This window comes from Zootoca vivipara, chromosome 6, assembly GCF_963506605.1.
Source record: "Zootoca vivipara chromosome 6, rZooViv1.1, whole genome shotgun sequence".
Lineage (NCBI taxonomy): Eukaryota > Metazoa > Chordata > Lepidosauria > Squamata > Lacertidae > Zootoca > Zootoca vivipara.
The window spans coordinates 16,210,523-16,236,922 of record NC_083281.1 but is presented as its reverse complement, the minus strand read 5'-3'; the positions used below and the strand labels follow the sequence as shown (position 1 = coordinate 16,236,922).

The 26,400-nt window shown below is 52.6% G+C and overlaps 2 protein-coding genes across 3 annotated transcripts in view; both read right to left on the bottom strand.

The window, feature by feature from the left end:
• Positions 1–4,004: 4,004 nt before the first annotated feature.
• On the bottom strand, positions 4,005–9,396 carry LOC132592280 (uncharacterized protein K02A2.6-like). The gene has a single exon (XM_060275489.1). The coding sequence runs from the start codon at positions 9,316–9,318 to the stop codon at positions 4,390–4,392; it is 4,929 nt and encodes a 1,642-aa protein (XP_060131472.1). The 5' UTR covers positions 9,319–9,396; the 3' UTR covers positions 4,005–4,389.
• Positions 9,397–21,977: 12,581 nt separating this feature from the next.
• Positions 21,978–26,400, bottom strand: part of EXOC3L2 (exocyst complex component 3 like 2) — a 40,544-nt gene continuing 36,121 nt past the window's right edge. Inside the window, exon 12 of one of the 2 annotated variants that reach the window (XM_035117670.2) lies at positions 21,978–23,296. In XM_035117670.2, the coding sequence (XP_034973561.2) occupies positions 22,978–23,296 (319 nt within the window). In that variant the 3' untranslated portion in view covers positions 21,978–22,977. The remainder of the gene's footprint in view (positions 23,297–26,400) is intronic. The other variant, XM_035117669.2, reaches the window with a different exon arrangement.

Here is a 26,400-nt window from a genome sequence, read left to right as displayed (position 1 = left end):
TCCCCCCCCTCTGCCTTTGCCCCCCGCCCCGGCTGTCTGCTTATTTGATTAAATCCACTTATTGCACCACTCAGATCTTTCACCCTTTGCTTTCCCTGCTCAGGTGCTGCAGTATAGGAAGGATGTTGATGAACAGGACAAGATTGGGGGAGTGTAACCTAGATGAGGGGACTGGGTGCGGGGAGTTTATTTATTTATTGCATCTGTGACCCACTTTTTTATCCATCGAGCTCCCTGAGAGGTAGGTTAAGCTGAGAGAGACAGTGACTGACCCAAGGTCTCACTCTGTGAGCTTCATGGCTTGGTGAGGGGATTTGAACCCTGGCCTCTCCCACATCCGAGTCTGATGCTCTAACCTCTGCACCACGCCAGCTCTCACCAACAGTCAACCGATTGCCAGGGCTTGCAAAGCACCACCTGCGAGTCTTGGCGATTCTCAGGGCTTGCAAAGCTCCTTGCACAGACCTATAACTTTTTTCCAGATTTGAATTGGCCTCCCCTCCTGCTCCCCAGTAGATGGTCCAGATTCAATCAGCAGTTCTGCCATTCAGGACATTCCAAAAGTGGAGGCATGGTGGAAGCCAGGCCTTCTGTCCCAGAGTCTCGCTTGCATGGACCATTTCAGAGCGAAGGTACACAGCCTGCTCTTCCCCAGCCCAGGCAGAGGAGCTCCCCTGGGGCTGCGATTCCTGCATTGAAGCGGGTTGGACTAGATGACCCTTGGGGGTACCTTCCAACTCTACAGTCCTGTGATTTCTGCCAGTGGCCAAAGAGCTGCTGCATTTCCTGGCCTTTCTTTGCCCCCCCCCCGAGAGCAACCGGTCATCTCCCTCCCACCACCCACAGGGGGGGGGGGGGAAACAACAACCCTTTTGTCTGGTGCCACAAACTTTTGTTTGAGTGCATCAAGGAAGCAGGAACAGCCCTGCACTATTTTGAGACACATCCCCGGCGTAAGAGGTCTGGTCCTCTGGAGGAAGCCCAATCATCCCTTTGGCTGTGAGGTGAGCCAAGGACATGGGGTTCTTTTTTCTTCAAATCCCCCTCCCTCCCCATTCTGGATCCCAGTCGACAACCGAAAACCCTCTTCCTCTAGGCCAGACAGACGAAAGCCTGGGGAATACGTTATTAGGGGCTACTGACTGTATCTGTTGCGGAGGGGAAGGGGGGGCAGAGTGCGTAAAATGGGAGGGGTTTGGCAAAAATGTGCCACTCGGTCGCTATATGGCGGGGACGGACACAAATGCTGTAATGTCCGGATGCGGGAAGAGGTGGCCTTTCCTGGGCTTTTTTTGACAGCTTAAAGTCATTTCCTTAATGGGCACAGAGAACATGAAGATGTTGGGTTGAAAACTGATCGATTGAGTCATATGGCCCTTTCCCACCGTGAGCTCCTATTAGAATTAATTAATTAAATTTGTACGCCGCCTTCATTTGCACATCCCAGGGCAGTTCTCCACCAAAAAATTTACAATACAAAAAACCCCTACAAAATAATGATATTAAAAATAAGAACAACAAACCAATAATCCCCGCTCCATTTCAGCGGTTGCCCAAAGCGGGTTACGACGAACATTCAAAAATTTCCAAAATGCAGAGCATTGGAAATACAGCTTTATACAAAATGGGGAGCGTGCTGTTGAGTTAAAAAAAATGACAAAAACCCAACATTTTGGCAAACTGAAATGTACTCGGAGTCGAGAGTGAATTTCATGCTCTTTATTCAGCTCATAGTCATCAAGGAGAAGAGGAGAAGAAGAATGGCTCTTTTCCCAAAACCATCTGCTTATATACATTATTTACACAATGGGCCTTGCGTGATTGGCTACTTCAGGGCTACACCTGTGGGCCAATTATATTGTGGATTGACTTCTGCCTGCAGCCTGATTGGCTGCTCCTACAGGCCAATCAGCTAGCAGATTCACTTCTGCCCGCCGCCTGATTGGCTGCTCCAGCAGGCCAATCAGGTTGCGGATTCACTTCCACCTGGAGTTGGATTGGGTAGCTCCCGCTGTTTCTGAATCCTATTGTTCTAGGATTCAGCTCAGTACATAACACCCCTCCCCTCTAAGTTCCAGTCCTGCCCGGGAAGTTGCATTCGTAGTCCCCAAGGTCTGCTGGCCGCCTCCGTGTGCGTTGTGGCCTGGGGTGTTCCTTGGTCAGGGGTTCTGGTTCTGGCTCGTGTTCCGAGGCTGCTGGCTGTGCCGGGGCTGTCTGGTCTGGCGCCACTGAACCACTAGGTTGTGGCTCTGGTTCCGGTGTCCTTCCAGCCTCGGGGCGCCCCTCTGTGCCTACTGCTTCTGCTTCTGCTTCCCCTGCCCACCCCTCTCGCTCTACAGGCCTCACTGCCCTGCTGTCCCCTTGGGACCCCTCTGTCCCGCTCTCCTCCCGGGTTCCTCCTGGGAATCGTCGCCGTAGCTGGTCGCAGTGGCGGCGCCAACATTGCCCCCCTTCCGTTAGTACCTCGTACGACACGGGACCGGTCACCTTGGTGACTGTGGCGGGTACCCATGCTGGGCCTGCCCCAAAATTCTTTGCGTACACTGCGTCCTGGGCCACAAATGTCCGGGGGTTCCTGCCTTTCCCCACCACTACCTCATCCTGAGCTCTGTCGGGGTGAAGTCGGTCCAGTCTAGTTGCAAGGCGCCGGCCCATTAGTAGTTCAGCTGGGCTCCGGCCCGTCGTTGTGCTTGGGGTGCTGTGCTGTGCTAGAAGAAATGCGGCAAGGCGGTATTCCCAGTCCCCTTGTGTCATGCGGCGGAGGCTGTCCTTGGTGGTCCGCACCATGCGCTCCGCTTGGCCATTGGTGGCAGGGTGGAATGGTGCTGAGCGGATGTGGCGGATGGCGTTCTGCGCTGTGAAGGTCTGGAACTCCTCTGACGTGAATGCGGTTCCATTGTCCGAGACGAGGGTGTCAGGGAGCCCGTGGGTTGCAAAAAGCTTACGTAGTACCCGGATGGCTGCCGCCGTAGAAGTGGACGGTACCAGTGCGACCTCCAGCCATTTGGTGTAGGAATCCACCACTATGAAGAATGTTTTTCCCTGGAAGGGTCCAGCGAAGTCCACGTGCAAGCGTGACCATGGATGTCGGGCGGACTCCCAGGGCTGGACTGGGGCCCTTGGGGGATCCGGGCGGGATTCTTGGCAGGTCTGGCAATGTTGGACCCAGGCCTCTATCTCTCTGTCAATCCCCGGCCACCACACATAACTCCTGGCAAGGGCCTTCATCCTCACTACCCCTGGGTGTGTCTCGTGTAGGGCTGTGAGGACCCTTTTGCGGAGGGGCTGGGGAACAACAACCCTGCTTCCCCATAACAGGCACCCCTTGTGGGCCGACAGTTCATGTTTGCGGTTTGTGTAGCCAGCGAATTCTGGCCCGGGGCTGCTGCTGGGCCATCCTCGCCACACCCAGTCCAGGACCCGGGAGATGACCCTATCTTTTGTGGAATGGTGCGCAACTTCTTGTGCCTGAATGGGTCGGTCGGGAAGCAGCTCCAGGGTCATAACCTCTTGCGCAGGCGCTGGGTCGGGGCCTGTTTCTGGTAGTGGTAGCCTGCTGAGGGCGTCTGCGTGGCCCATCGCCTTCCCAGGGCGGTGGATTAGTGCATACTGGTAGCCGGCAAGGAAAATTGACCACCTGAGGACACGTGGAGACAACACTTGGGGGGTCTGCTTCTCGGGGGCAAACAGGCCAAGCAACGGCTTGTGGTCAGTCACTATGGTAAAGGGCCGCCCGTACAAGAAATCATGGAATTTTTTTACGCCCTTCACGATTGCCAGACCCTCCTTGTCAATCTGTGAGTAGTTTCGTTCGGCTGCAGCAAGCGTCTGGGAGAAGTATGCCACCGGCACCTCTCTTCCATCCGGGAGTTGGTGTCCCAGGACAGCGCCGATGCCATAGGGAGAGGCGTCGCATGCCAGCACCACTGGCAGCCTCTCGTCGAAGTGTGCCAAGACCGAGTTCGAGACGAGCAAGTCCTTGACTGCCTGGAATGCGGCCCTTTGAAATATACTCGGAGTCGAGAGTGAATTTCATGCTCTTTATTCAGCTCATAGTCATCAAGGAGGAGAAGAGAAGACGAATGGCTCTTTTCCCAAAACCATCTGCTTATATACATTATTTACACAATGGGCCTTGCGTGATTGGCTACTTCAGGGCTACACCTGTGGGCCAATTATATTGTGGATTGACTTCTGCCTGCAGCCTGATTGGCTGCTCCTACAGGCCAATCAGGTAGCAGATTCACTTCTGCCAGCCGCCTGATTGGCTGCTCCAGCAGGCCAATCAGGTTGCGGATTCACTTCCACCTGGAGTTGGATTGGGTAGCTCCCGCTGATTCTGAATCCTATTGTTCTAGGATTCAGCTCAGTACATAACACCCCTCCCCTCTAAGTTCCAGTCCTGCCCGGGAAGTTGCATTCGTAGTCCCCAAGGTCTGCTGGCCGCCTCCGTGTGCGTTGTGGCCTGGGGTGTTCCTTGGTCAGGGGTTCTGGTTCTGGCTCGTGTTCCGAGGCTGCTGGCTGTGCCGGGGCTGTCTGGTCTGGCGCCACTGAACCACTAGGTTGTAGCTCTGGTTCCGGTGTCCTTCCAGCCTCGGGGCGCCCCTCTGTGCCTACTGCTTCTGCTTCCCCTGCCCACCCCTCTCGCTCTACAGGCCTCACTGCCCTGCTGTCCCCTTGGGACCCCTCTGTCCCGCTCTCCTCCCGGGTTCCTCCTGGGAATCGTCGCCGTAGCTGGTCGCAGTGGCGGCGCCAACATTGCCCCCCTTCCGTTAGTACCTCGTACGACACGGGACCGGTCACCTTGGTGACTGTGGCGGGTACCCATGCTGGGCCTGCCCCAAAATTCTTTGCATACACTGGGTCCTGGGCCACAAATGTCCGGGGGTTCCTGCCTTTCCCCACCACTACCTCATCCTGAGCTCTGTCGGGGTGAAGTCGGTCCAGTCTAGTTGCAAGGCGCCGGCCCATTAGTAATTCAGCTGGGCTCCGGCCCGTCGTTGTGCTTGGGGTGCTGTGCTGTGCTAGAAGAAATGCGGCAAGGCGGTATTCCCAGTCCCCTTGTGTCATGCGGCGGAGGCTGTCCTTGGTGGTCCGCACCATGCGCTCCGCTTGGCCATTGGTGGCAGGGTGGAATGGTGCTGAGCGGATGTGGCGGATGGCGTTCTGCGCTGTGAAGGTCTGGAACTCCTCTGACGTGAATGCGGTTCCATTGTCCGAGACGAGGGTGTCAGGGAGCCCGTGGGTCGCAAACAGCTTACGTAGTACCCGGATGGCTGCCGCCGTAGAAGTGGATGGTACCAGTGCGACCTCCAGCCATTTGGTGTAGGAATCCACCACTATGAAGAATGTTTTTCCCTGGAAGGGGCCAGCGAAGTCCACGTGCAAGCGTGACCATGGATGTCGGGCGGACTCCCAGGGCTGGACTGGGGCCCTTGGGGGATCCGGGCGGGATTCTTGGCAGGTCTGGCAGTGTTGGACCCAGGCCTCTATCTCTCTGTCAATCCCCGGCCACCACACATAACTCCTGGCAAGGGCCTTCATCCTCACTACCCCTGGGTGTGTCTCGTGTAGGGCTGTGAGGACCCTTTTGCGGAGGGGCTGGGGAACAACAACCCTGCTTCCCCATAACAGGCACCCCTTGTGGGCCGACAGTTCATGTTTGCGGTTTGTGTAGCCAGCGAATTGTGGCCCGGGGCTGCTGCTGGGCCATCCTCGCCACACCCAGTTCAGGACCCGGGAGATGACCCTATCTTTTGTGGAATGGTGCGCAACTTCTTGTGCCTGAATGGGTCGGTCGGGAAGCAGCTCCAGGGTCATAACCTCTTGCGCAGGCGCTGGGTCGGGGCCTGTTTCTGGTAGTGGTAGCCTGCTGAGGGCGTCTGCGTGGCCCATCGCCTTCCCAGGGCGGTGGATTAGTGCATACTGGTAGCCGGCAAGGAAAATTGACCACCTGAGGACACGTGGAGACAACACTTGGGGGGTCTGCTTCTCAGGGGCAAACAGGCCAAGCAACGGCTTGTGGTCAGTCACTATGGTAAAGGGCCGCCCGTACAAGAAATCATGGAATTTTTTTACGCCCTTCACGATTGCCAGACCCTCCTTGTCAATCTGTGAGTAGTTTCGTTCGGCTGCAGCAAGCGTCTGGGAGAAGTATGCCACCGGCACCTCTCTTCCATCCGGGAGTTGGTGTCCCAGGACAGCGCCGATGCCATAGGGAGAGGCGTCGCATGCCAGCACCACTGGCAGCCTCTCGTCGAAGTGTGCTAAGACCGAGTTCGAGACGAGCAAGTCCTTGACTGCCTGGAATGCGGCCCTTTGTCGCTGGCCCCACACCCAAGGGGCCCTTTTATCTAGGAGTCTGTGTAGGGGCTCCGCTACTGCTGCCTTATGGGGAAGGAAGGCATGGTAAAAGTTCAATAGTCCCAAGAATGACTGAAGTTCGGGCTTGCTCTTGGGCGCTGGGGCCTCACAAATGGCCCGTACCTTGTCACCGGTTGGATGGACCCCTTCTGCGTCCACCTTAAATCCCAGAAAGTCCACCTGCGGCACTCCCAGTAAACACTTTTCCCGCTTCACCTTGAGGCCCGCCGTCTGGAAACGGTGCAGGACGGAGCGGAGGCGGTCCTCAAATTCCTCTGGTGTGGGCCCGGCGATCAGTACATCATCAAAGAAGGGGGTGACGCCAGGAATCCCTTTAAGGAGAGAGTCCATTAGATTCTGGAATATGCCTGGTGCCACGCTAACGCCAAATTGCAGCCGCTTTACTCTGAATGCCCCTCTGTGCGTCACAATCGTCTGAGCCTCTGCTGTGGCTTCGTCCACAGGCAACTGTTGATATGCTTGGGCCAAGTCCAGTTTGCCAAAGATTTTTGACCCAGCCAGGGTGGCGAGGACATGGCTGACCACTGGCACTGGGTATGCATGGGCCGTGAGAGCCTTGTTTATGGTGCATTTGTAGTCTGCACAGATGCGGACCGAACCGTTAGGCTTGACGGGTGTGACAATTGGAGTTTCCCAGGGGGCGTTGGGCACCGGCTCCAGCACTCCTTGCTCCACGAGCCGGTCCAATTCCTCGTCTATGCGGGGTTTCAGGGCGAACGGGACCCGGCGGGCCTTGTGCCTGATGGGTCGTACAGCGGGGTCTAGCTGTAGGGCAATGGGGGGTCCTGTATATCGTCCCAATGCCCCATCGAAAACCCCTGGAAACTCTTTGCATATGGCGTCCACGTCCACTTGTAAGCTAGTGCGGTTCACCCCGGTAACGGCTAGCCCCAGAGGTCCAAACCATGCCAGTCCCAGTAAGCTAACGTAGGGGCCCTTAACTACCAGCAAGTCCAATTGTTGCTTTCGCCCTCGATATTGCACCCTGAAGGTCCCCACCCCCATAGTAGGGACCTTACGTTTCTGGAAGTCCCGGAGGGTGAATGGGGCCGGCCTTAGTTTGGGACCCCCATTAGGGCACAGTTCCCTTAATGTTTGGGCCGAGATTATGGATAGAGTTGAACCCGTGTCCAGCTCCATGCGGCATGGGGCTCCCTCTATCTGTACCTCTATATAAATTTTCTCTGTGCTGGGATGGGGCAACTGGAATACCTGGTAGTCCGTGATCTCCGTCGAGTTGCCTTGGTGCATGGTGCCGTGTGACCTGGGGCTCCTGGGTCGGTCATCTGATGCTTGTCGACGGGTGAGTCGAGCCCGACACACCCGGGCGATGTGTCCCAATTTTCTGCACTGCCTGCACTCTGCGTTGCGGAAACGACAGTTCCTCCTCTCGTGGTTCTCCCCGCAGCTTGCACAGTTCCCTCCTTCTCGTCGAGGCTGCTGTGGTGTGTGTGCTGCTTGAGTGCGCCGCTGTACTCTGTGTACTTCCTCCCTGTCAGATTCGGATTCGTCGGTGAGGTCTTCGTGGTAGACCCTCGGTTGGGATGGCGGGGCCGGTCGTGCCTCTTGCGTTGACCTCTCGGCGGCTTCGGTTGCCAGGGCTTCCTCCAGAGCAATCTGGAACGTGAGGTCTTTTTTGGCGTAGAGGCGTCGTTGCAACATCTCGTCCCTCAGGCCACCGACAAGGCGGTCACGAAGCATGTTCTCCAATTCTGAGAAGTTGCATAGCCGGGCGGCTTGGCGGAGGGAGGTCACAAACCCAGTTATGGTTTCCCCCGGGGCTTGCCGCTTTGCGTAGAAGGCATTTCGGCAAGCTACCACCGAGGGCTGTGGTGAGAAGTGCTCCTTCAGCCGTTCCATTATTGTTTTGTAAGAGACGGTAGCGACATCTCTAGGTGCAAGGAGAGCCCGGGCGATTTCAAACGTCTCCTCTCCACAGACGCTGAAGAATGTCGCCCTCTTCATGGCATCGTTGGTGACTTCTTTCGCTTGCAGGAGGAAGTTGAAACGGGCGGCGTACCCTTCCCAGTCTCCTGATGCTGGTTTGAATGGCGAGAAGCTGCTGTCGGTTGCCATTCTGGGTTCCTTGGGTCCTGGAGCTGAAGCCTGGATGCACGGTGCGATGCAGCTCCTGGGTCGGTCATCTGATGCTTGTCGACGGGTGAGTCGAGCCCGACACACCCGGGCGATGTGTCCCAATTTTCTGCACTGCCTGCACTCTGCGTTGCGGAAACGACAGGTCCTCCTCTCGTGGTTCTCCCCGCAGCTTGCACAGTTCCCTCCTTCTCGTCGAGGCTGCTGTGGTGTGTGTGCTGCTTGAGTGCGCCGCTGTACTCGGTGTACTTCCTCCCTGTCAGATTCGGATTCGTCGGTGAGGTCTTCGTGGTAGACCCTCGGTTGGGATGGCGGGGCCGGTCGTGCCTCTTGCGTTGACCTCTCGGCGGCTTCGGTTGCCAGGGCTTCCTCCAGAGCAATCTGGAACGTGAGGTCTTTTTTGGCGTAGAGGCGTCGTTGCAACATCTCGTCCCTCAGGCCACCGACGAGGCGGTCACGAAGCATGTTCTCCAACTCTGAGAAGTTGCATAGCCGGGCGGCTTGGCGGAGGGAGGTCACAAACCCAGTTATGGTTTCCCCCGGGGCTTGCCACTTTGCGTAGAAGGCATTTCGGCAAGCTACCACCGAGGGCTGTGGTGAGAAGTGCTCCTTCAGCCGTTCCATTATTGTTTTGTACGAGACGGTAGCGACATCTCTAGGTGCAAGGAGAGCCCGGGCGATTTCAAACGTCTCCTCTCCACAGACGCTGAAGAATGTCGCCCTCTTCATGGCATCGTTGTTGACTTCTTTCGCTTGCAGGAGGAAGTTGAAACGGGCAGCGTACCCTTCCCAGTCTCCTGATGCTGGTTTGAATGGCGAGAAGCTGCTGTCGGTTGCCATTCTGGGTTCCTTGGGTCCTGGAGCTGAAGCCTGGATGCACGGTGCGATGCAGCGGTGCAGCAGGTGGCGGTGCTGCGGTGCAGTGCGTGGTAGCGGTCAGCTCAGCAGGATCCCATCCTCGTCGCCAGTGAAATGTACTCGGAGTCGAGAGTGAATTTCATGCTCTTTATTCAGCTCATAGTCATCAAGGAGAAGAGGAGAAGAAGAATGGCTCTTTTCCCAAAACCATCTGCTTATATACATTATTTACACAATGGGCCTTGCGTGATTGGCTACTTCAGGGCTACACCTGTGGGCCAATTATATTGTGGATTGACTTCTGCCTGCAGCCTGATTGGCTGCTCCTACAGGCCAATCAGGTAGCAGATTCACTTCTGCCCGCCGCCTGATTGGCTGCTCCAGCAGGCCAATCAGGTTGCGGATTCACTTCCACCTGGAGTTGGATTGGGTAGCTCCCGCTGTTTCTGAATCCTATTGTTCTAGGATTCAGCTCAGTACATAACACAAACGCAGAAGAAATTCAATATTGCCGACAAAAAGAAAAGAAACAAAAATGCGATCTAGGCTTAAGGACATAAAACCAAAGCAAAACAAGAGTTCAACGACAGCCGCATTTGTGGTCTTCTTGCTGCACCCCTAGGTGCCTGGCTTAAATGCAGTTCGGAGGGGGTGGGGGTGAGGACCTAGGAAGTGACTGCAGGATCAGGCCAAAGGCCCATTGAGTCTAGCATCCTGCAATCACAGTGACCAGCCAGTTGCCTCAATGGGAAATCCACAAGGAGGACATGAGGCACAAAAGCAAACTCTCCCATTCCTGTGGTTTCTGGCAACGGGCATTCAGAAGCATTGCAGACAGACCAGGGGGGGGCATGGCGCTTTGAATGTGCTTTGTGGTTTGGGCTGCAATAGGTTCACTTCTGGGCAGCTAGTGCTCAGGGCTGCCTTGGTCTCTCGAGCCCATCTGCTCTCTTGCAGGGAGGATCCAGACCAGGAAATGTAGGTTTCCACAATTAAAGAAGTGAGTTAAGGGGCTCTCTTTCTCTCCCAAGCGCAACAAATAATAGAAAAAGAAAAGAAACGGATTTTTTGCAGTTAGGAAACTGGCGAGGAAATGGACTGGACATTGTGGGATGAACAAATGATTAGCAGGAAGGGGTATGAACACCTCATGGGCAACATCAGGATGAACGCTCAGTGAATAATAATAAGAACATCTGTTGGATCAGGCCAATGGCCCATCTAGTCCAGCCTCCTCTGCTCCCAGTGACCAAATACCCCTAAGAAGCTAGGAATCTAGATAGACTGCCGCTGAACCTGGAGGTTCCATAAGAAGAGCCAAGCTGCTGGATCAGGCCAGTGGCCTGTCCGGTCCAGCCTCCTGTTCTCACAGTGATTGCCAGATGTTTGTGGGGAAACCCACAAGCAGGATTCGAACCCAAGAACAACTTTCCCCTCCTGCGTTTTCCAGCAACCAGAATTCAGAAGCATTGCTGCCTCCCTCCTGGCATTGGCCCCATCTTCTTTGAAAGCCATCCAAGTTGGTGGGCCTCACTGCCTCCTGTGGCAGGGAGTTCCGTAGTTTAACTCTGCACTGGGTGAAGAAGAACCTCCTCTTATCCCGAATCTTCCAAGGCATTCATCTTCCTTGGATGTCCAAGAGTTCCGGCGTTATGAAATTGGTTGTCCGAAGGAGTCTTAAGTCTTAGCTCTGGGCATCTGCCCTCATCCTCTGCTTGTGTTTGCGGGAGTGGGGTGATTGGTTTTGCTTTTATTACTGTATATTCCTGCGTATTGATAAAACTACTTTTTAACCCAGGAAAATCTTCTCAAAAGTCGGGGGTTGTCTTATACGCAGGGTAGTATTTCTTATATGGCGAGTATATCCAAAACTCTATATTTTAACTGGAAAAGTTGGGGGTCGTCTTATACGCCAGAATATACGGTACGTATTTTATGTTTTCATCATGTGTTTTATGCTGTGAAATTCCCTGAGATCTATGTGTGAGGAGTAAAAATGTTGCTTTTTCAAGAGGCCAGGTTGCAACGGCCAGGTAACCACAAGTTGCAACAGCCAGGTAACCACAGACTTGCTTGATACATATCTAGTACGGCTTGTGATTAGAACGCCCATTATCAGGGCAGCATTGCAGCTGAAATATGGGTTTATCTGTATGTTTCAGCAGATATGGAACTCGTTTCCACATTGCCAGTAGTCAGGATGTGGTGTTATTGCTCAAGTCAATGGGCAAAAGCATAAAAACATGGACCAAATAAGGAGAAAGAAGGGCCCTAGGCAGAATAAGTAAAGGGACCCCTGACCATTAGGTCCAGTCATGACCGACTCTGGGGTTGCGCGCTCATCTCGCATTATTGGCCAAGGGAGCCGGCGTATAGCTTCCAGGTCATGTGACCAGCATGGCAAAGCCACTTCTGGCGAACCAGAGCAGCACATGGAAACGCCGTTTACCTTCCCGCTGTAGCGGTTCCTATTTATCTACTTGCATTTTGACGTGCTTTCGAACTGCTAGGTTGGCAGGAGCTGGGACCAAGCAATGGGAGCTCACCCCGTCACAGGGATTCGAACCGCCGACCTTCTGGTCAGCAAGCCCTAGGCTCAGTGGTTTAACCACAGCGCCACCTGGGCAGAATAAACGCACATTCAATTACCGAATAAACGTATCCTAGGTCTTTGCCCTTCTCTCTGTACCAGAAAACCAGCTCCGTAAAAAAGGCTCCCCTTAACTGAATCAACCCAAAACTAATGCAAGAAGCAAAGATCACCTGTGTTGAAGCAATTATTCTTCAACATCAACTTCGTTGGACTGGCCATGTTGTGCGGATGCCTGATGATCGTCTTCCAAAGCAGCTACTCTATTCTGAACTTAAAAATGGAAAGTGTAATGCTGGTGGTCAACAAAAGAGGTTTAAAGACTCTCTCAAGGCAAATCTTTTTTTAAAAAATGTAGTATAAACACCAACAATTGGGAAACACTTGCCTGCGAACGCTCCAAATGGAGAACAGCCTTTACCACAGGTGTCATGGGCTTTGAAGACACTCGAACTCTGGACGCAAGGGAGAAATGTGCTAAGAGGAAGGCACACTTGGCAAATCCACACCGGAGACCAACGTTCCCACTGTGGAAGGACGTGTGGATCCAGAATTGGCCTCCACAGTCACTTACGGACTCACTGTTAAAACCGTGTTTATGGAAGACAATCTTACTCGGCTACGAGGGATAGCCAAAGAAGAAGAAGAGTTGGAAGGGGCTCCCAAGGGGCATCTAGTCCAACCCCCTGTGATGCAGGAATTGCAGCTCAAGAATCCCTAACTGAGGACTTCCTGAGTGGGGAGACAGGGAATCCCCTAGACAAAGACAAGCCCTTGTTTGCAGCTCATCTGGTTGCTAGATCACGGCTGTTAGGGAAAATTCGTGATTTCCATAACAGGGCACAAAGATGTGTAAACAAGAGAGAATGTTAAAGGTGTCTGTCTCTCACCCATCCACCCCCCTGGCATGTGGGCCTGCAGTTCTCCCTGCTCCAGCGCCTGCCCCGCCCGCCTGCCCCATCCGCTCCTGACGTGGATGCTGCATCCGTATGAAGCATTTCCTCCCGTCTGTCTGTCTGTCCATCCTTCCCTTTGCTGCCTTCCAGGCCAAGAAGGTTTTATTTCTGTCCTCTAGGCCATACCCTCCTCCGGCTTGCTCACCGCGATGGTCGATGTGTCATCCTCACAAAGAAGGGCTCCTGATATGCGCAGCTTAAAATAGCCTCCTTGCTGTTCTTTGAAAGAAAATCATAGGAAAATGATGTGCTGTTGGTATTTTGACGCCTAGTAAAATTGCAAAAATGCCTAGATCCAGTTCAAACATGTGCTGGAAATGTTAAAGGAAAGAGGATACGTTTTATCATATGTGGTGGTCGTGTGGGGTGGTAAAAGCTTTCTGGGAAATGATATACAATGAGCTGGAAAAAAAATGTTTAAGTTAACTTTTGTTAAAAAAAACCAGAGGCTTTTTTTTGTTAGGCAAAAGAAAATAAAAGACTGTTTATGTATGCAGTGACAGCAGCAAGGATGCTTCTAGCGTAAAGATGGAAAGAAGAATTTGTCAAATTTGCAGATGACACAACCGTGATCGGGCTCATCTCTGATAAGGAGGGTGAAATGGACTATAGAGATGAGGTGGAGCGGCTGACAGAGTGGTGCAGAGTTAATAACTTGCTCATAAATACAAATAAAACAAAGGAGCTCCTGGTGGACTTCAGGAGACAGAAGAACGATGTCCAGCCACTTTTGATTGACGAAATCTGCGTGGAGAGGGTAACAACGTTCAGATTCCTGGGGACTGAGTTACAGGAGGATCTATCCTGGAGTGTCAACACAAGGGGGCTTGTGAAGAAGGCACAGCAGAGACTGTACTTTTTGAGAATTTTAAGGAAAAACCATCTTCCACAAAAGCTGCTGCTTGCCTTCTATCACTGTGCCATACAGAGCGTGCTCACGTACGGTTTATGTGTGTGGTACGGAAGCTGTACTTCCCAGGACAGAGCAGGGCTGTGTAGAATTATTAAAACAGCAGAGAGCATTATTGGCTGCTCACTCTCCACCTTAGAACAAATCTACACCACCAGGTGCCATAGAAAAGCACTAGACATATCAAGAGATCCAACGCACCCTGGTCACCATTTCTTTGAGCTCCTGCCATCGGGACGGAGATATAGAACTATGCAGGCAAGAACGAGCCGTCTCAGGAACAGTTTCTTCTCTAGAGCGATTCTGGCCTTAAATGGAAAGCCTGGACTTTGAAGTCATCTTATTTTACTTGTTATTTTGTATTATATTTACTGTTTTTAATTAGGTTTTGTAATTTTGGATTATGCAGAATGCTTTATCTGAGTGGATGTAGCAACCGAGTAATTTCGTTGTTCCCGCAAGGGGACAATGACAATAAAGATATCTTATCTTAAGAAGTACCGACCAGAGATGAGTGGCAGACCAGGCTGATGGAATATGCAGAAATGGCGAGACTGACGGGAAAGATCAGATATCGGGAAGACCAAGTATTTTTAAAAGACTGGAATAACTTTCTAACATATTTAAGAGACCACCGTAAACAGTTGAAATCATTGGTAGGAATACAATGACACTTGTAAAGTAACATCGATTTTGGATACTATGATGATGTAATAGATAGATTACAGTAAAAGATGCAGAGATAAAATTTAGAATTGGAACCCATGGAGGAAAGGAAGGAGGTCTCAAGGTTCGAAAGAACCCCCTTTTTAATGTATGAAAATGTTATGTTTATGGTGTGTAACTTTTATGTAAAACTAATAAGGATTTATAAATGAAATAAAGTAAAATAGCCTCCCTGGTTTCCCGCCATGGAGACTGCAATCACTATTATTATTGTTTACTATTATTATTAATTATCACAGTTCATTGCTTGCCCCTTCACCCATGTTATTGTTGTAATATTTTTTGCAAACCGCTTCAAGGTTTCGTTTACAATCCAGTGGCGCATAAATCTTGTGAATTGAATAAATAAGAACGGATCTCTGTGGGCTTTCTTCGACCCAGTCCCAGGGCATAAAGTCATAGGGAAGAAGAGTATCTCTGAGCATGCACAGACTGCTTTTCCTGCAGGTTGCTGCATCTGTTTCCAAATAAAAAGGAACAGAGGGGTTTGCTTGCTTGCCTTGCTTTTATTGGAGGCAGCAATGCTTCTGAATCCCAGTTTCTGGAGACTGCAGGAGGGGAGAGTTGACCTTGTGCTCGAATTCTGCTGTCGGGCTTCCCACTGAGGCATCCGGCTGGCCACTGTGAGAACAGGAAGCTGGCCTGATCCAGCAGCAGGCTCTTTGTATGTTCTCGTGGAACCTCCAGCTTCACGGGCAATCTATCTACATTCCTAGGTTCTTAGGGATATTTGGCCACTGCCCCCTTTGGCCTGATACAGCACGGCTTTCCAAATGAAGGTCTACTGCAGGCACCCCTAAACTTCGGCCCTCCAGATGTTTTGGACTACAATTCCCATCATCCCTGACCACTGGTCCTGTTAGCTAGGGATCATGGGAGTTGTAGGCCAAAACATCTGGAGGGCTGCAGTTTGGGGGTGCCTGGTCTACTGAAACAGCAGAACCTCCATGCCCGGGGCAGTCTACCTCTGGGAATGGCAGGAGCTGCTCACACACTCGGATCCTGCTTGCAGGTTTGCCAGGATGTGCATCTGGTTGGCCACTGTGAGAACAGGATGCTGGACCAGATGGGCCCCCTTTGGCCTGATTCAGCAGGCTGTTAGAGAACTTCCAGGTCCAGAGGCAGTCTATCTAGATTCTTAGCTTCCTTTTGGCCACAGTGAGAACAGGATGCTGGACTAGAGGGGCCACTGGCCTGGTACAGAAGCCAGGCTCTTCTAAGGTTCTCACGCACCGCCACCCCCTTCTCTCTCTGGCCCTAGCTGGCCTGCTCCCTTCCCTGCACGAAAACGTATTTTATCCCTTTTTGGAGAGGCAGGGCTGTTTTGAAGGAAATGCTGGAGCGTTTTCCTGCGTTTCCCAGATAATAAACATCCCTCTGACCCCCCTCACCCCCTCGTCTCTGGTGCTCCGTCAAGGGGGAATACGTGCAGGAGGGCAGTTGGAAAGGGGGGGCAGCAGAAGGCGGGGCCCTTCCTTCCCCCAGGCCGCTGCCCTGTGATCCACAGTGCCCTGACCCCTTGCGCCAAGCGTCTCCCCACCGAGGAGGGCTGCCAGGCGCCCCCCCCCGGCCCTAACAGGCCTCCAGGTCTGACGCTATCACTAGATTTATTTCTTCCCTTGCCACCTCATTCTAGTCGGGCCGGTTTCTCTGGCAGCCTCCTGACCGGGGGTGTGGTGGGGGAAGCTGGCCTGGCCCCCCACAGAGGCCATCTGTGGGGCGGCTATTTATAGAGGCCACTTTCTTCCTCTCTGGGGTTGGACACTGTTTCAAAGCAGAGCCCCCCCCCCGCCCCAAGTTGGAAATGATTCGTTTGTGGGGCCGGGTCTCTTCCCCCCATCCTGCCACCCCGTTAGACCTGGTCATCTACTCAATAGCTAAGAGACTAACTGCTCAGAACAGAACTGCTCACATTCTATTCAAATGGGTATGACCTGCGGAATTCCCTTCCACTGGATATTTGATGTTCTCAGGCGGGATTATTGGTTTACATAAAAATCCAGGTTGTTTTAATGGAAGTTGGCTGAGCACCCCCTTCCTTTGCGTAAAACGCTCCCCCGCTTCTCAGAATAACCAGACTTTTTTGCAAATAAGAAAGAGACAAAGAGACGAGAAGATGCTACAGGAAGGGTGGGAAAGCATTCGCAGCACCACAAATCTGATTTTATCTTTTGAATGATTCAAAGGGTTGTTTTTTACTGTCGAGCTTATTGTTTGATCTTTTTCGTAAACTGCTTCGGGGTGGGTTGGTTTGACAAGCAAGCGCTGTATAGTTCTTCCGAAATAAATTAGTAAGCAAGCTTCAGCCTGCTGCTCCCGGAGTTTCTACAAAAATGTAAGGAGAGCCCATCTAGTCCAGCGTCCTGTTCTCGCAGTGGCCAACCAGCTGCCCATTATGGGAAGCCCGACAGCAGGATCCGAGCAAAAGAGCAACACTCTCCCCTCCTGCGGTTTCCAGCAAATGGCGTTCAGAAGCATTGCTGCCTCCGACGGTGGCCATTAGCCATTGCTAGCCTTCCCCATGGATTTGCCCAATCCTCTTTCAAACCCATCTCTGTCAGTCATCACAGCCTCATGTGGCAGGGAGTTCCATGGTTCAACTGTGCGTTGCCTGAACAGCTTTCTTTTATCCGTCCGGCATTCAGCCCACAAATTCTATTTACAGGTAGGTAGCCGTGTTGGTCTGGGTCGAAGTAAAATAAAAAAATTCCTTCAGTAGCACCTTAAAGACCAACTAAGTTTTTATTTTGGTATGAGCTTTCGTGTGCATGTTCTGAAGAAGTGTGCATGCACACGAAAGCTCATACCAAAATAAAAACTTAGTTGGTCTTTAAGGTGCTACTGAAGGAATTTTTTTATTTTACAAATTCTATTGTCACAGGAGAGGGAGGCAAGCTTTTTCTGGTCGCCCTAGGCTTTCAGAATTGTGGGTTTGAGAGCACAGACATTTTTCTCAGGGTGTTTGTTTTGTTCTTGACGGAGGGGATGGCGGCCGGGGGGGGGGGAGGAGGAGGAGGAGGAGGACTGTTCTAGGAAATGTCACTGAGGACAAGTGTTAACTTTCCTAACACAAGCAGACCGCCAAGTGGTCCCTGGAGGCGTCCGCATTGGCAAGAGGGCCCTGGCCACCACCACAGCTATTCTTCATCCATCAAGAGAGTTTACATCTCGCAGGATAAATGGTCCGGCCTTTTCCCGCCTGTGTTTACTTCTGCAGGGCCTCCTGGACAGGTCAGGACACGAGGGGGGATTGATAGGGGATGCAGTGCTGGTGGCGGAATATCCCCTGACGGGGCCGGCGGGGAGGAGGAGGAGGCTGGGGGAAGGAGGGTTTGTCTTTCCGAGCTGGATCCGAACAACGTCCCAGAGAAACTGAGACATAGCCGGTGCGCTGGGACAGGCCGTGCCGCCCCAGTGCGCTGCTTCTGCTGATGGGTGTCGCGTCCGGAATGTGGCAGCCCCTGTAGGAACGGAGGAGGCTGATTTATACTGAGTCAGACCACCGATACATGTAGCTCAGTAACTTCTACACTGCCTGGCAGCGGTGACTTTCCAGGGTTTGGGGCAGAGGAGTCTCTCCCCACCCTACCTGCTGGGACCTTTCTGGTGCTGAGCTACTGCCAGGGCACACAAGAACACAGGCCCAAGTCGGTTCAAAGCAGCCTGCCTCCCAGCCAGTTGCAGGCCACCTAGAATCATAGAATCATAGAGTTGGAAGAGACCACAAGGGCCATCCAGTCCAACCCCCTGCTGAGCAGGAAACACCATCAAAGCATTCTTGACATATGCCTGTCAAGCCTCTGCTTCAAGACCTCCAAAGAAGGAGACTCCACCACACTCCTTGGTAGCAAATTCCACTGCTGAACAGCTCTTACTGTCAGGAAGTTCTTTCTAATGTTTAGGCGGAATCTTCTTTCTTGTAGTTTGAATCCATTGCTCCGTGTCCGCTTCTCTGGAGCAGCAGAAAACAACCTTTCTCCCTCCTCTATATGACATCCTTTTATATATTTGAACATGGCTATCATATCACCCCTTAACCTTCTCTTCTCCAGGCTAAACATACCCAGCTCCCTAAGCCGTTCCTCATAAGGCATCGTTTCCAGGCCTTTGACCATTTTCGTTGCCCTCCTCTGGACACGTTCCAGCTTGTCAGTATCCTTCTTGAACTGTGGTGCCCAGAACTGGACACAGTACTCCAGGTGAGGTCTGACCAGAGCAGAATACAGTGGTACTATTACTTCCCTTGATCTAGATGCTATACTCCTATTGATGCAGCCCAGAATTGCATTGGCTTTTTTAGCTGCTGCCTGGTGTTTTAGGCGTGAAATCATTAACCGCCTGCTTCTTGCGGCAAAGGCAGGTTCCGAGGACTGGCACCAAAGTGGGCCCACCGAGAAGCAAAAGTGGGCATGAATATGTTTGGGGAAATGCAAAATTATAACAGATTTAAAACAACCACCCCCCCACCCATCCTTACCCCAAAAACCAGCCCATTGAGCCTAAAGGATCTTCACTAGCTCCCAGTATGTTTCCGAGCACAATTCGGTGTTCGTGCTGAACTTTAAAGCCCTCAAAGGCCCAGTATACCTGAAGGAGCGTCTCCACCCCCATCGCTCAGCCCGGACACTGAGGTCCAGCTCCGAGGGCCTTCTGCTGGTACCCTCATTGCGAGAAGCAAAGCTACAGGGAACCAGGCCTTCTTGGTGGTGGTGCCCGCCCTGTGTAACACCCTCCCATCAGATGTCAGGGGAGATAAAGAACTGCGCAACATCCGAAGGCACCCTTGTATTGGGAAGTTTTTAGACTCATAGGTGGAAGGGACCCTGAGGATCATCTAGGATCCAGACACGGCTGGCTGGCTGGCTGGTTGCAGTCCTGAGCAGGTGGGGCATTCCTCTTAGGAGGCGAAGGTGTCATGCTGCAACATTTTGTTGCAGGCTCAGCTTTTGAATATGCGAGTGTTTGACAGTTCTCCTGTCTCCAGCTATTCCCGGCAGGCAGTAAAGAACAGGAAGCTTGTTTGTTAAATCCCTGGCTGGTTGGCTGCACGAAGTCTGAAGAGGACGCAAGCCTGTCAGCCAAGATGTAAGGTGAGAGGCTCTGGGTGCCTCTGGAAGTCACGTTCTGCTGCAGGCACTCGGAGTGGAGCATCTCTGAGCCTGCACAGAGTGTCTCCTCCTGGTGACCTTCCTGCCTTACCCTGCCCTCAGAAAATGGGAGGTCAAAAGAGAAAGAATTAATTCCATTTGAGAAGGGAATCCATTACTGGGCTCATGCTTTATTCTTTTAGAGTACCTCAGAGCATGTGCAGAGTGCACCCCTGCAAGTAATCTTTTGGGGTTCATCATTTTAAAGAAACAATATCTCTCTCTCTCTCTCTCTCTGTGTGTTTATATAAATATATATATATATATTTAAACAAACAATTCCTCTTCCACCGTCCCCTCCTGAATTTATTTGGTCCTAGCTCTGGCTAGGGAAGGGGAAATCTCTTCTGTTTCTAGTTCTCTCCGTTCCTCCTTTTTCCCATCAAAAGCTCAGTTCTCCACATTTGCGCATCCGTTTGCAATGTGCTTTTTAGGCCCTTGTGAAAATTCGCCTGCGTTTTATCAGGGATTTGCAAACGTTTTTGCACAGCGATTTGTGCATTTTTGATAGGATGCCTTCTTGCATGCCGTTTCCCTTGCTACAGGCACCTTATATTGCATACTTCGCCCTCGTATGTGCCGCTGTGTGAACACTATTTCAGTGGAGGTGTGCAGTGCAAAATTCAGAGCAGTGCAAATTTCAAAGAACGGCTGTGATTCAGTTCTTCGTGAACTGGCTTCTGAAAGTGCAGGGGGAAAGGTCACCTTTAAATGTGACCCGAGCCAGATTCCTGTTGTGCCTCCTTAGCCTCTGGCTGTAGCAAAGGCCAGGCCCTTGCGCTCTTGCTTCCTCCACCTTGGCCTTGACCTTTTGTACCAGCTCCCTCAGTGCTCTGCCAGCCAAGATCTTCTCTGCACCTCCATCCTTTGGACGTTTCCAGGAACACACAAAGCCTACCTTTGGCTCACTATGTCCCCTGACCCAGGGTGGAGGGAGAACATTATGTCTGCAAACCATGTCTCCAAATTAATTATGATCTGGGCCTGACCTCGAACCTTTGTCACACAAGGTGGCAAGCTAGCCCGGACCCCGCTGTTAGAATGGAGGCAGAAGTGGGCTGCTTCGGACAGCTTCTGGGGCACAGTTAAAACTTGCCATTCAGTTGTTAATGATTCACCCCTGGAGGAGGAAGGAATAGGATGTTTTCTGCCTTAGGCACCAACATGTCTCGGTGGGGGAGCGGGGTTTGAGTCCCGGACTCTGACTCAGTCCCTCTGCCCTGCTCCCTGCCCCAGCCCCCTCCATCACTGGGGGAAGCCGCTGGGATCCAGCAGATCCCAAAGGAAGGAGGCTGCGTGAGAGCAATTAAGCCATGTGGCTGGGAAACTCATTAAGCCAGCCTCAGGTTAGCTATTGCGTCTGGGAGGTGGGGTGGCGGATGTGTGAGGAGGGGAGTCCCCGTCCTCAGCCATTAAGAGGTGGGGGAGGCTGGGGTGGGCAAGGGTTTTCCTGGAAGCTTTTCTGAGTCTCACCGGAGAAGGACTAATGGCAGGCGAGGAAGAAGGGGGCGCTTTCCCCCTCCTCTAAAAAGCAATCAAGACGCATTAGCAAGAACATCATGCGATTGTTCTTCCAAGCCCTGAGCTAATACCTGAAGGCAGGCTTTCAGGAGCACTTGGCCTAGTCACCCATGGCGAGCGGATCTTGCCAGCAGGCGACTAGGTAGAAAGACCTTTGTGACTTGGAAGGGGGTTAGTCTTTCTCTCTTTGGGCTTTTCCACCCTTCCTCTGGTCCCTGGGGGAAATCGCTCTTTAGCGCTCAGTCGGAGCAAACAGCAATACGAGTCGGTCCCCTCCCCCCATTTGTTCCGATCTATCACTAAAGAGTGTGTTTGCCCTTGAAAAGGAGCAGGGCAAGGGGCAAATCGCCCGGATGCATGACAAGTGGAGAACCTCTGGGAAGGGTGCTTTCTAGCCACAGTGCAAGTGGAACCTTCCTTGTAGGCAAGCTTTTTTTCCTGCTGCTCCAGAGGGAAGGACTCGAAGCGCTGGATTCAAATGGTGAGGAAGGAGATTCCAACTAAATAATTAAGAATAATTTTCTGAGAATAAAATCTGCTTGCCAGTGGAACGGCCTCCCTCAGAAGGAGGTTTTAAAGCAGAGATTGGATGGCCATCAATAAGGGATTCTTTAGCTGAGATTCCTGCATTGCAGGGGTTGGACTAGATGACCCTTGGAGGTGCCTTCATAGCTCTACGAGTCTACGACTGACATGGGCCAGGAATTCCTTGGTGTACCACTTGGTGGTGCCAGCCCTCCCCCTCTTGACCCAGTCACATTCCCAAGAGCAGAGAAAGGCTTCATTTGAAGATGCTGGCCACCCACCCACCCCAAAATATACAAAAGAAAGGGTGGTATTAAATTAATATGCATTTATTTATTTATACATACATACATCCAGAGCAGGTATACTTACTCCCTTAAGGCCTCGCTTACTCCAACCCTCACTTTGTCCTGTGCCAACCATCTGCCCCCTGGTCCAAGGGAGAAACTGAGTCACGGAAGTGGGGGGAGGTGAGATGTGCCCCCTACTTTGAGCAGAGGGTCGGGTAACCCCCATACATCTCTTGCCATATAAGGAACTAAATTATGCAGTAGAACTTCAACGTATGAACAGTTCACGTAGCTGTGTGTCAGGATCTGAATGTGGCCCCCTGAGTCCTCTCCATGTGGCCCCCAGAACTCTGATGATGTTTCTTGTTTGCCTCTCGAGGGAGGGCAAGGAGGGAGTATGCGCAGAAATGAGCCCACTGTACAGAGGTAAAAATTTACATCCATTGCCCCGCCCACTTTGACATCTGGCACCGCCCACCTGTGGCCCTTGGGAGGTTGATTCAGGAGAAATGCGGCCCTCCGCCTGGAAAAGGTTCCCAACACGACTTAAATAAATGATTTTGCCCATCTCTCATGATATACCAGTGGCTCGATTTCCCCTGTTCCAGGCAGAGCTGGATTCTTCTTTAACGGATGCATAAACATCTCCCTCCCTGTCCCCTTTTGCAACCTTAGCTTTAAAGTTTTAAACCTGCATCCCAGTTAATAGGAGAGGAGTCCTTTCCTTCAACCACCCAGGTACTTTGAAATGTGGCCAGGATGCCTGCGAAATCTCGGCTGCGGAATAAAATGCAAGCAACAAATACAGCTGGCTCTTGCGGGGAGCGGGTGCCACAGCCCTCATTCAGAGTTGGAGCACTGCAGCGGGTGGCTCTTTGGGGGACAGAAAAGGCACCCCCTGTGGGAGGCTCCAGGCCCCCGCCCCATAACCTGGCGGCTGAGCGAGGGAGTCCACTGTTTGGCAGGGCGCCCGCCCTCACACCTGCGACTCGGCCTCGCTCTCTTTGGGCCGCTGCCTGTGCCGACGCTTCTGCTGTTGTTGTTGCCGCCGCCGCCGCCAAGGCATCTGGCGGAGCCGCGAGAGTCCGGTCACCCCCAGGAACGAGACGTACTGCAGCTGGAGGCGGACGCAGAAGACCTTGCTGGTGCGGATGTCATTGAAGAAGGCTCGGTCCAGGCAGGGCACCTCCCCATCCTCTGTCGGCTCCAGGCTCTCTATGGCGGCCAGGATGTCCTGGCGGTGAGACTGGTTCTGCAGACCGCGGATGTCCAAGATGGCAGACACATGCTTCTTCCTGGAGGAGGAGGAAGAGAAGTTTTCAACGCCTGATGCTTTATTATGTTTCTATACATTTGTTGGAAGCCACCCAGAGCGGCTGGGGCAACCCAGTCGGATGGGCGAGGCGCACATAATGCTTTGCATTTCTATTAAGAGTGGTAGCACCTACACTTTGGAACTCCTTGCCTCTTGATCTCATGCAGGTGCCCTCGCTGTCCTGGCGCCTGCTAAAATGTTTAGACACGCCTGCCCCAGATGCTTAGAGAGTCAAGGTGAATCTTAACCTGCTTTTCATCCGTCAGAGGCAGCAATGCTTCTCTATACCAGTCCCTGGAAGCCACAGGAGGGGAGAGTGTTTCTCTTGCACTCAAATCCTGCTTGCAGGTTTCCCATTGGAGAATCTGCTTGGCCACTGTGAGAACACCAGATGGGCCCCCTTTGGCCTTGTTCAGCAGCTCTTCTTATGCTCTTTTGGAGCCTCCATCTCCAGAGGCAGTCTACCCAGATTCCTAGTTTCCTAGGGATATCTGGCCACTGTGAAAAGAGGCTGCTGGGCTAGGGGGCCACCTTTGGCCTGATCCTACAGCCAGGCTCTTTATAAAAATTGTCTTCCAGTTTCCCAGGGCTGCAGCACATCCTAAAAGGCCAGCTCTGTGGTCCAGCCCTACCCCAGACCCAAACAGTGCCTGCCTGCAGCCCCTTCTCCCGCTGCCCCCAGGTCCAAAGCAAGGGAAGGGTCCGCAGGAGCTGCCCCCTAGCTCTACAAAACGTGACTTTGCGAGACGGTTTATTTAAAGCCCTGCTACTGCTGCTGCTGCTTCGGATGTCTCGTTAACTTCAGGAAGCTGGCGCTGGGCCCGTGTAATCAGCCGAGCCCCGTTCTGCCGGCTGCCCAGAAGCACGGCAGGCGGGAGCAAGGGGCCTGGCGCAAGGCTGGCCGCTGCATTAATGGGCCCTCTGAGGTCCTCCTTCCCAGCACCGGAGAGCCCTGCGGTGTGGAGGGGAAGTCGCCCCGCTTCTTCAGAAAGGCCTCCACTAATTAGGAATTCGCATCCGTCCCCTGCTGACCTTCCCCACGGCTGCCACCCGGGCGCAACAGCCTTGCTGCCACACACCCCACCCCCCCAATCCTAGCAGGGTCTTCTCAGAGGAAGTCTCGCCTGGCAAAGCGCAGAGCTTCCTTCCTCCGCGCTTCTCTGGGAGGACGATCCGGGGAGGGTGGTGATGCTGGGTGATGGAGGGGGCTGCTCTTTCCTCCCTGACCTCCCCGCATGCCCCGAGGGGGGGGGGGGGCGCGTGTGTGACCTACATACTCCTGTGGCAAGAGGATCCATTCCCTTCTCCCCTGCAAGCTGCAGCTGGGTTGAAGAGGTGCAAGCTCAGAGGGCGGTTGCTCAGCAGGGCAACTTCTGGGGAATCTTTCAGGGTTCATGGCTCCCGCTGTGCAACAGTTTAATAGCCAGAAAGTTTAAACTGCAGAACTCCCTCCCACGGGAGGTGGGGTGGCCACCAACCTGGATGGCTTTAAAAGAGCGTTAGTTGGATTCATAGAATTATTGAATCGTAGAGTTTGAAGGGACCCCCGAGGGTCATCTAGTCCAACCCCCTGCAATGCAGGAATCTCAGCTAAAGCATCCCTTACAGATGACTGCCCAACCTCTGCTCAAAACCTCCAAGGGGAGTCCTTAACCTCCGGAGGGAGTCTGTTCCATTGTTGAACAGCTCTTACCATCAGAAAGTTTCCCCTGATTTTTAGTGGGAATCTCCTTTCTTGTTACTTGAAGCCATTGGTTCGAGTCCTACCCTCCAGAGCAGGAGAAAAGAAGCTTGCTCCACCTTCCACGGGACAGCCTTTGAGATATTTGAAGATGGCTCTCATATCTCCTCTCCATCTCCTCTTCTCCAGACTAAACGTACCCAGCTCCTTCAACCATTCCTCATAAGGCTTGGTTCCCTTGATCATCTCGGTTGCCCTCCTCTGCCCACCTTCCAGCTTGTCGACATCCTTTTTAAATAGTGGTGCCCAGAACTGGACACAGTATTCATGGCGGAGGAGAGGAGGACTATCTTGGTGGCTACTAGCCATGAAGGATCTGCTCTCCCTCCATGGCTGGAGGCAGCAATGACTCCTGGAAACCACAGGAGGGGAGAGTTGCTCTTGCACTCAAATCCTGCTTGCAGGTTTCCCAAAGGCAACTGTTCAGCCATGGTGAGAAGAGGATGCCAGGCTGAATGGGCCACTGGCCTGATCCTGCAGGCTCTCCTTATGTTCCTTTGGCATGTGCCATTTATGTCCATTTCGGAGAAATCTTAGGGGGATCCCTTTGTTGTTGTTGTTTGGGGCCATCACCCCTCTTGGCTACCTCCCTGCTCACCCCTCCTTCCAGGCTGACTCAGCCCTGAACACTTTCCCGCACCATGGGCATGTTCACACAACCGTGGCGGTTAAAAAATGGATTTGCGGCCCATTGGACACAAGATGCTGATAGATAAAATGTGGTTCCAGATCTCTCTGTGTGTTTGTATATGAGAGAGGTGGGCTCTATGGACCCAGAGCCTGACTATTAATCTGGATCCACTCACATGCTGAGTGGCTGGGACAGCCCAGTCAGATGGGCACAATAAATTTCTTCTTATTATTATTACAAGGTTTGTGCTCTTCCTTCCTAAGGACTGAAGTTAGAGACATGGCTCTGGGTGGACTTTTGCTGCATGTCTCAACATTCTCGAAACTTTTTCTTCCTCCAAGCTGTCGGGACAACACCTAACTAGCCTAGAAGGGTCGCGGAGACCTCCGGCTCCCAGCACAGGCCAGTCCGATTCTTGCCCTGCCACCCTCTCCAGGAAGTTGCTACAGAGCCCACTTCCCGTCTGAAGGCCAGCCGCTTGTTTTTCTCCTGCTGGATCTCTCTCTCTCTCTCTCTCTCTCTCTCTCTCTCTCTCTCTCTCTCTCTCTCTCTCTCTCTCTCTCTCTCTCTCTCTCTCTCTTTCCTCTTCCAAGAAACAAGAAGCCCGAAAGGGTCCAGATAAAACAGGAAACGTCCGTCAGCCACACTTAGCGGGCAATCTGTCGCCTCCGAAACAATTCCTAAGGATGCAATAAGCAGGAAGATGGAAAGG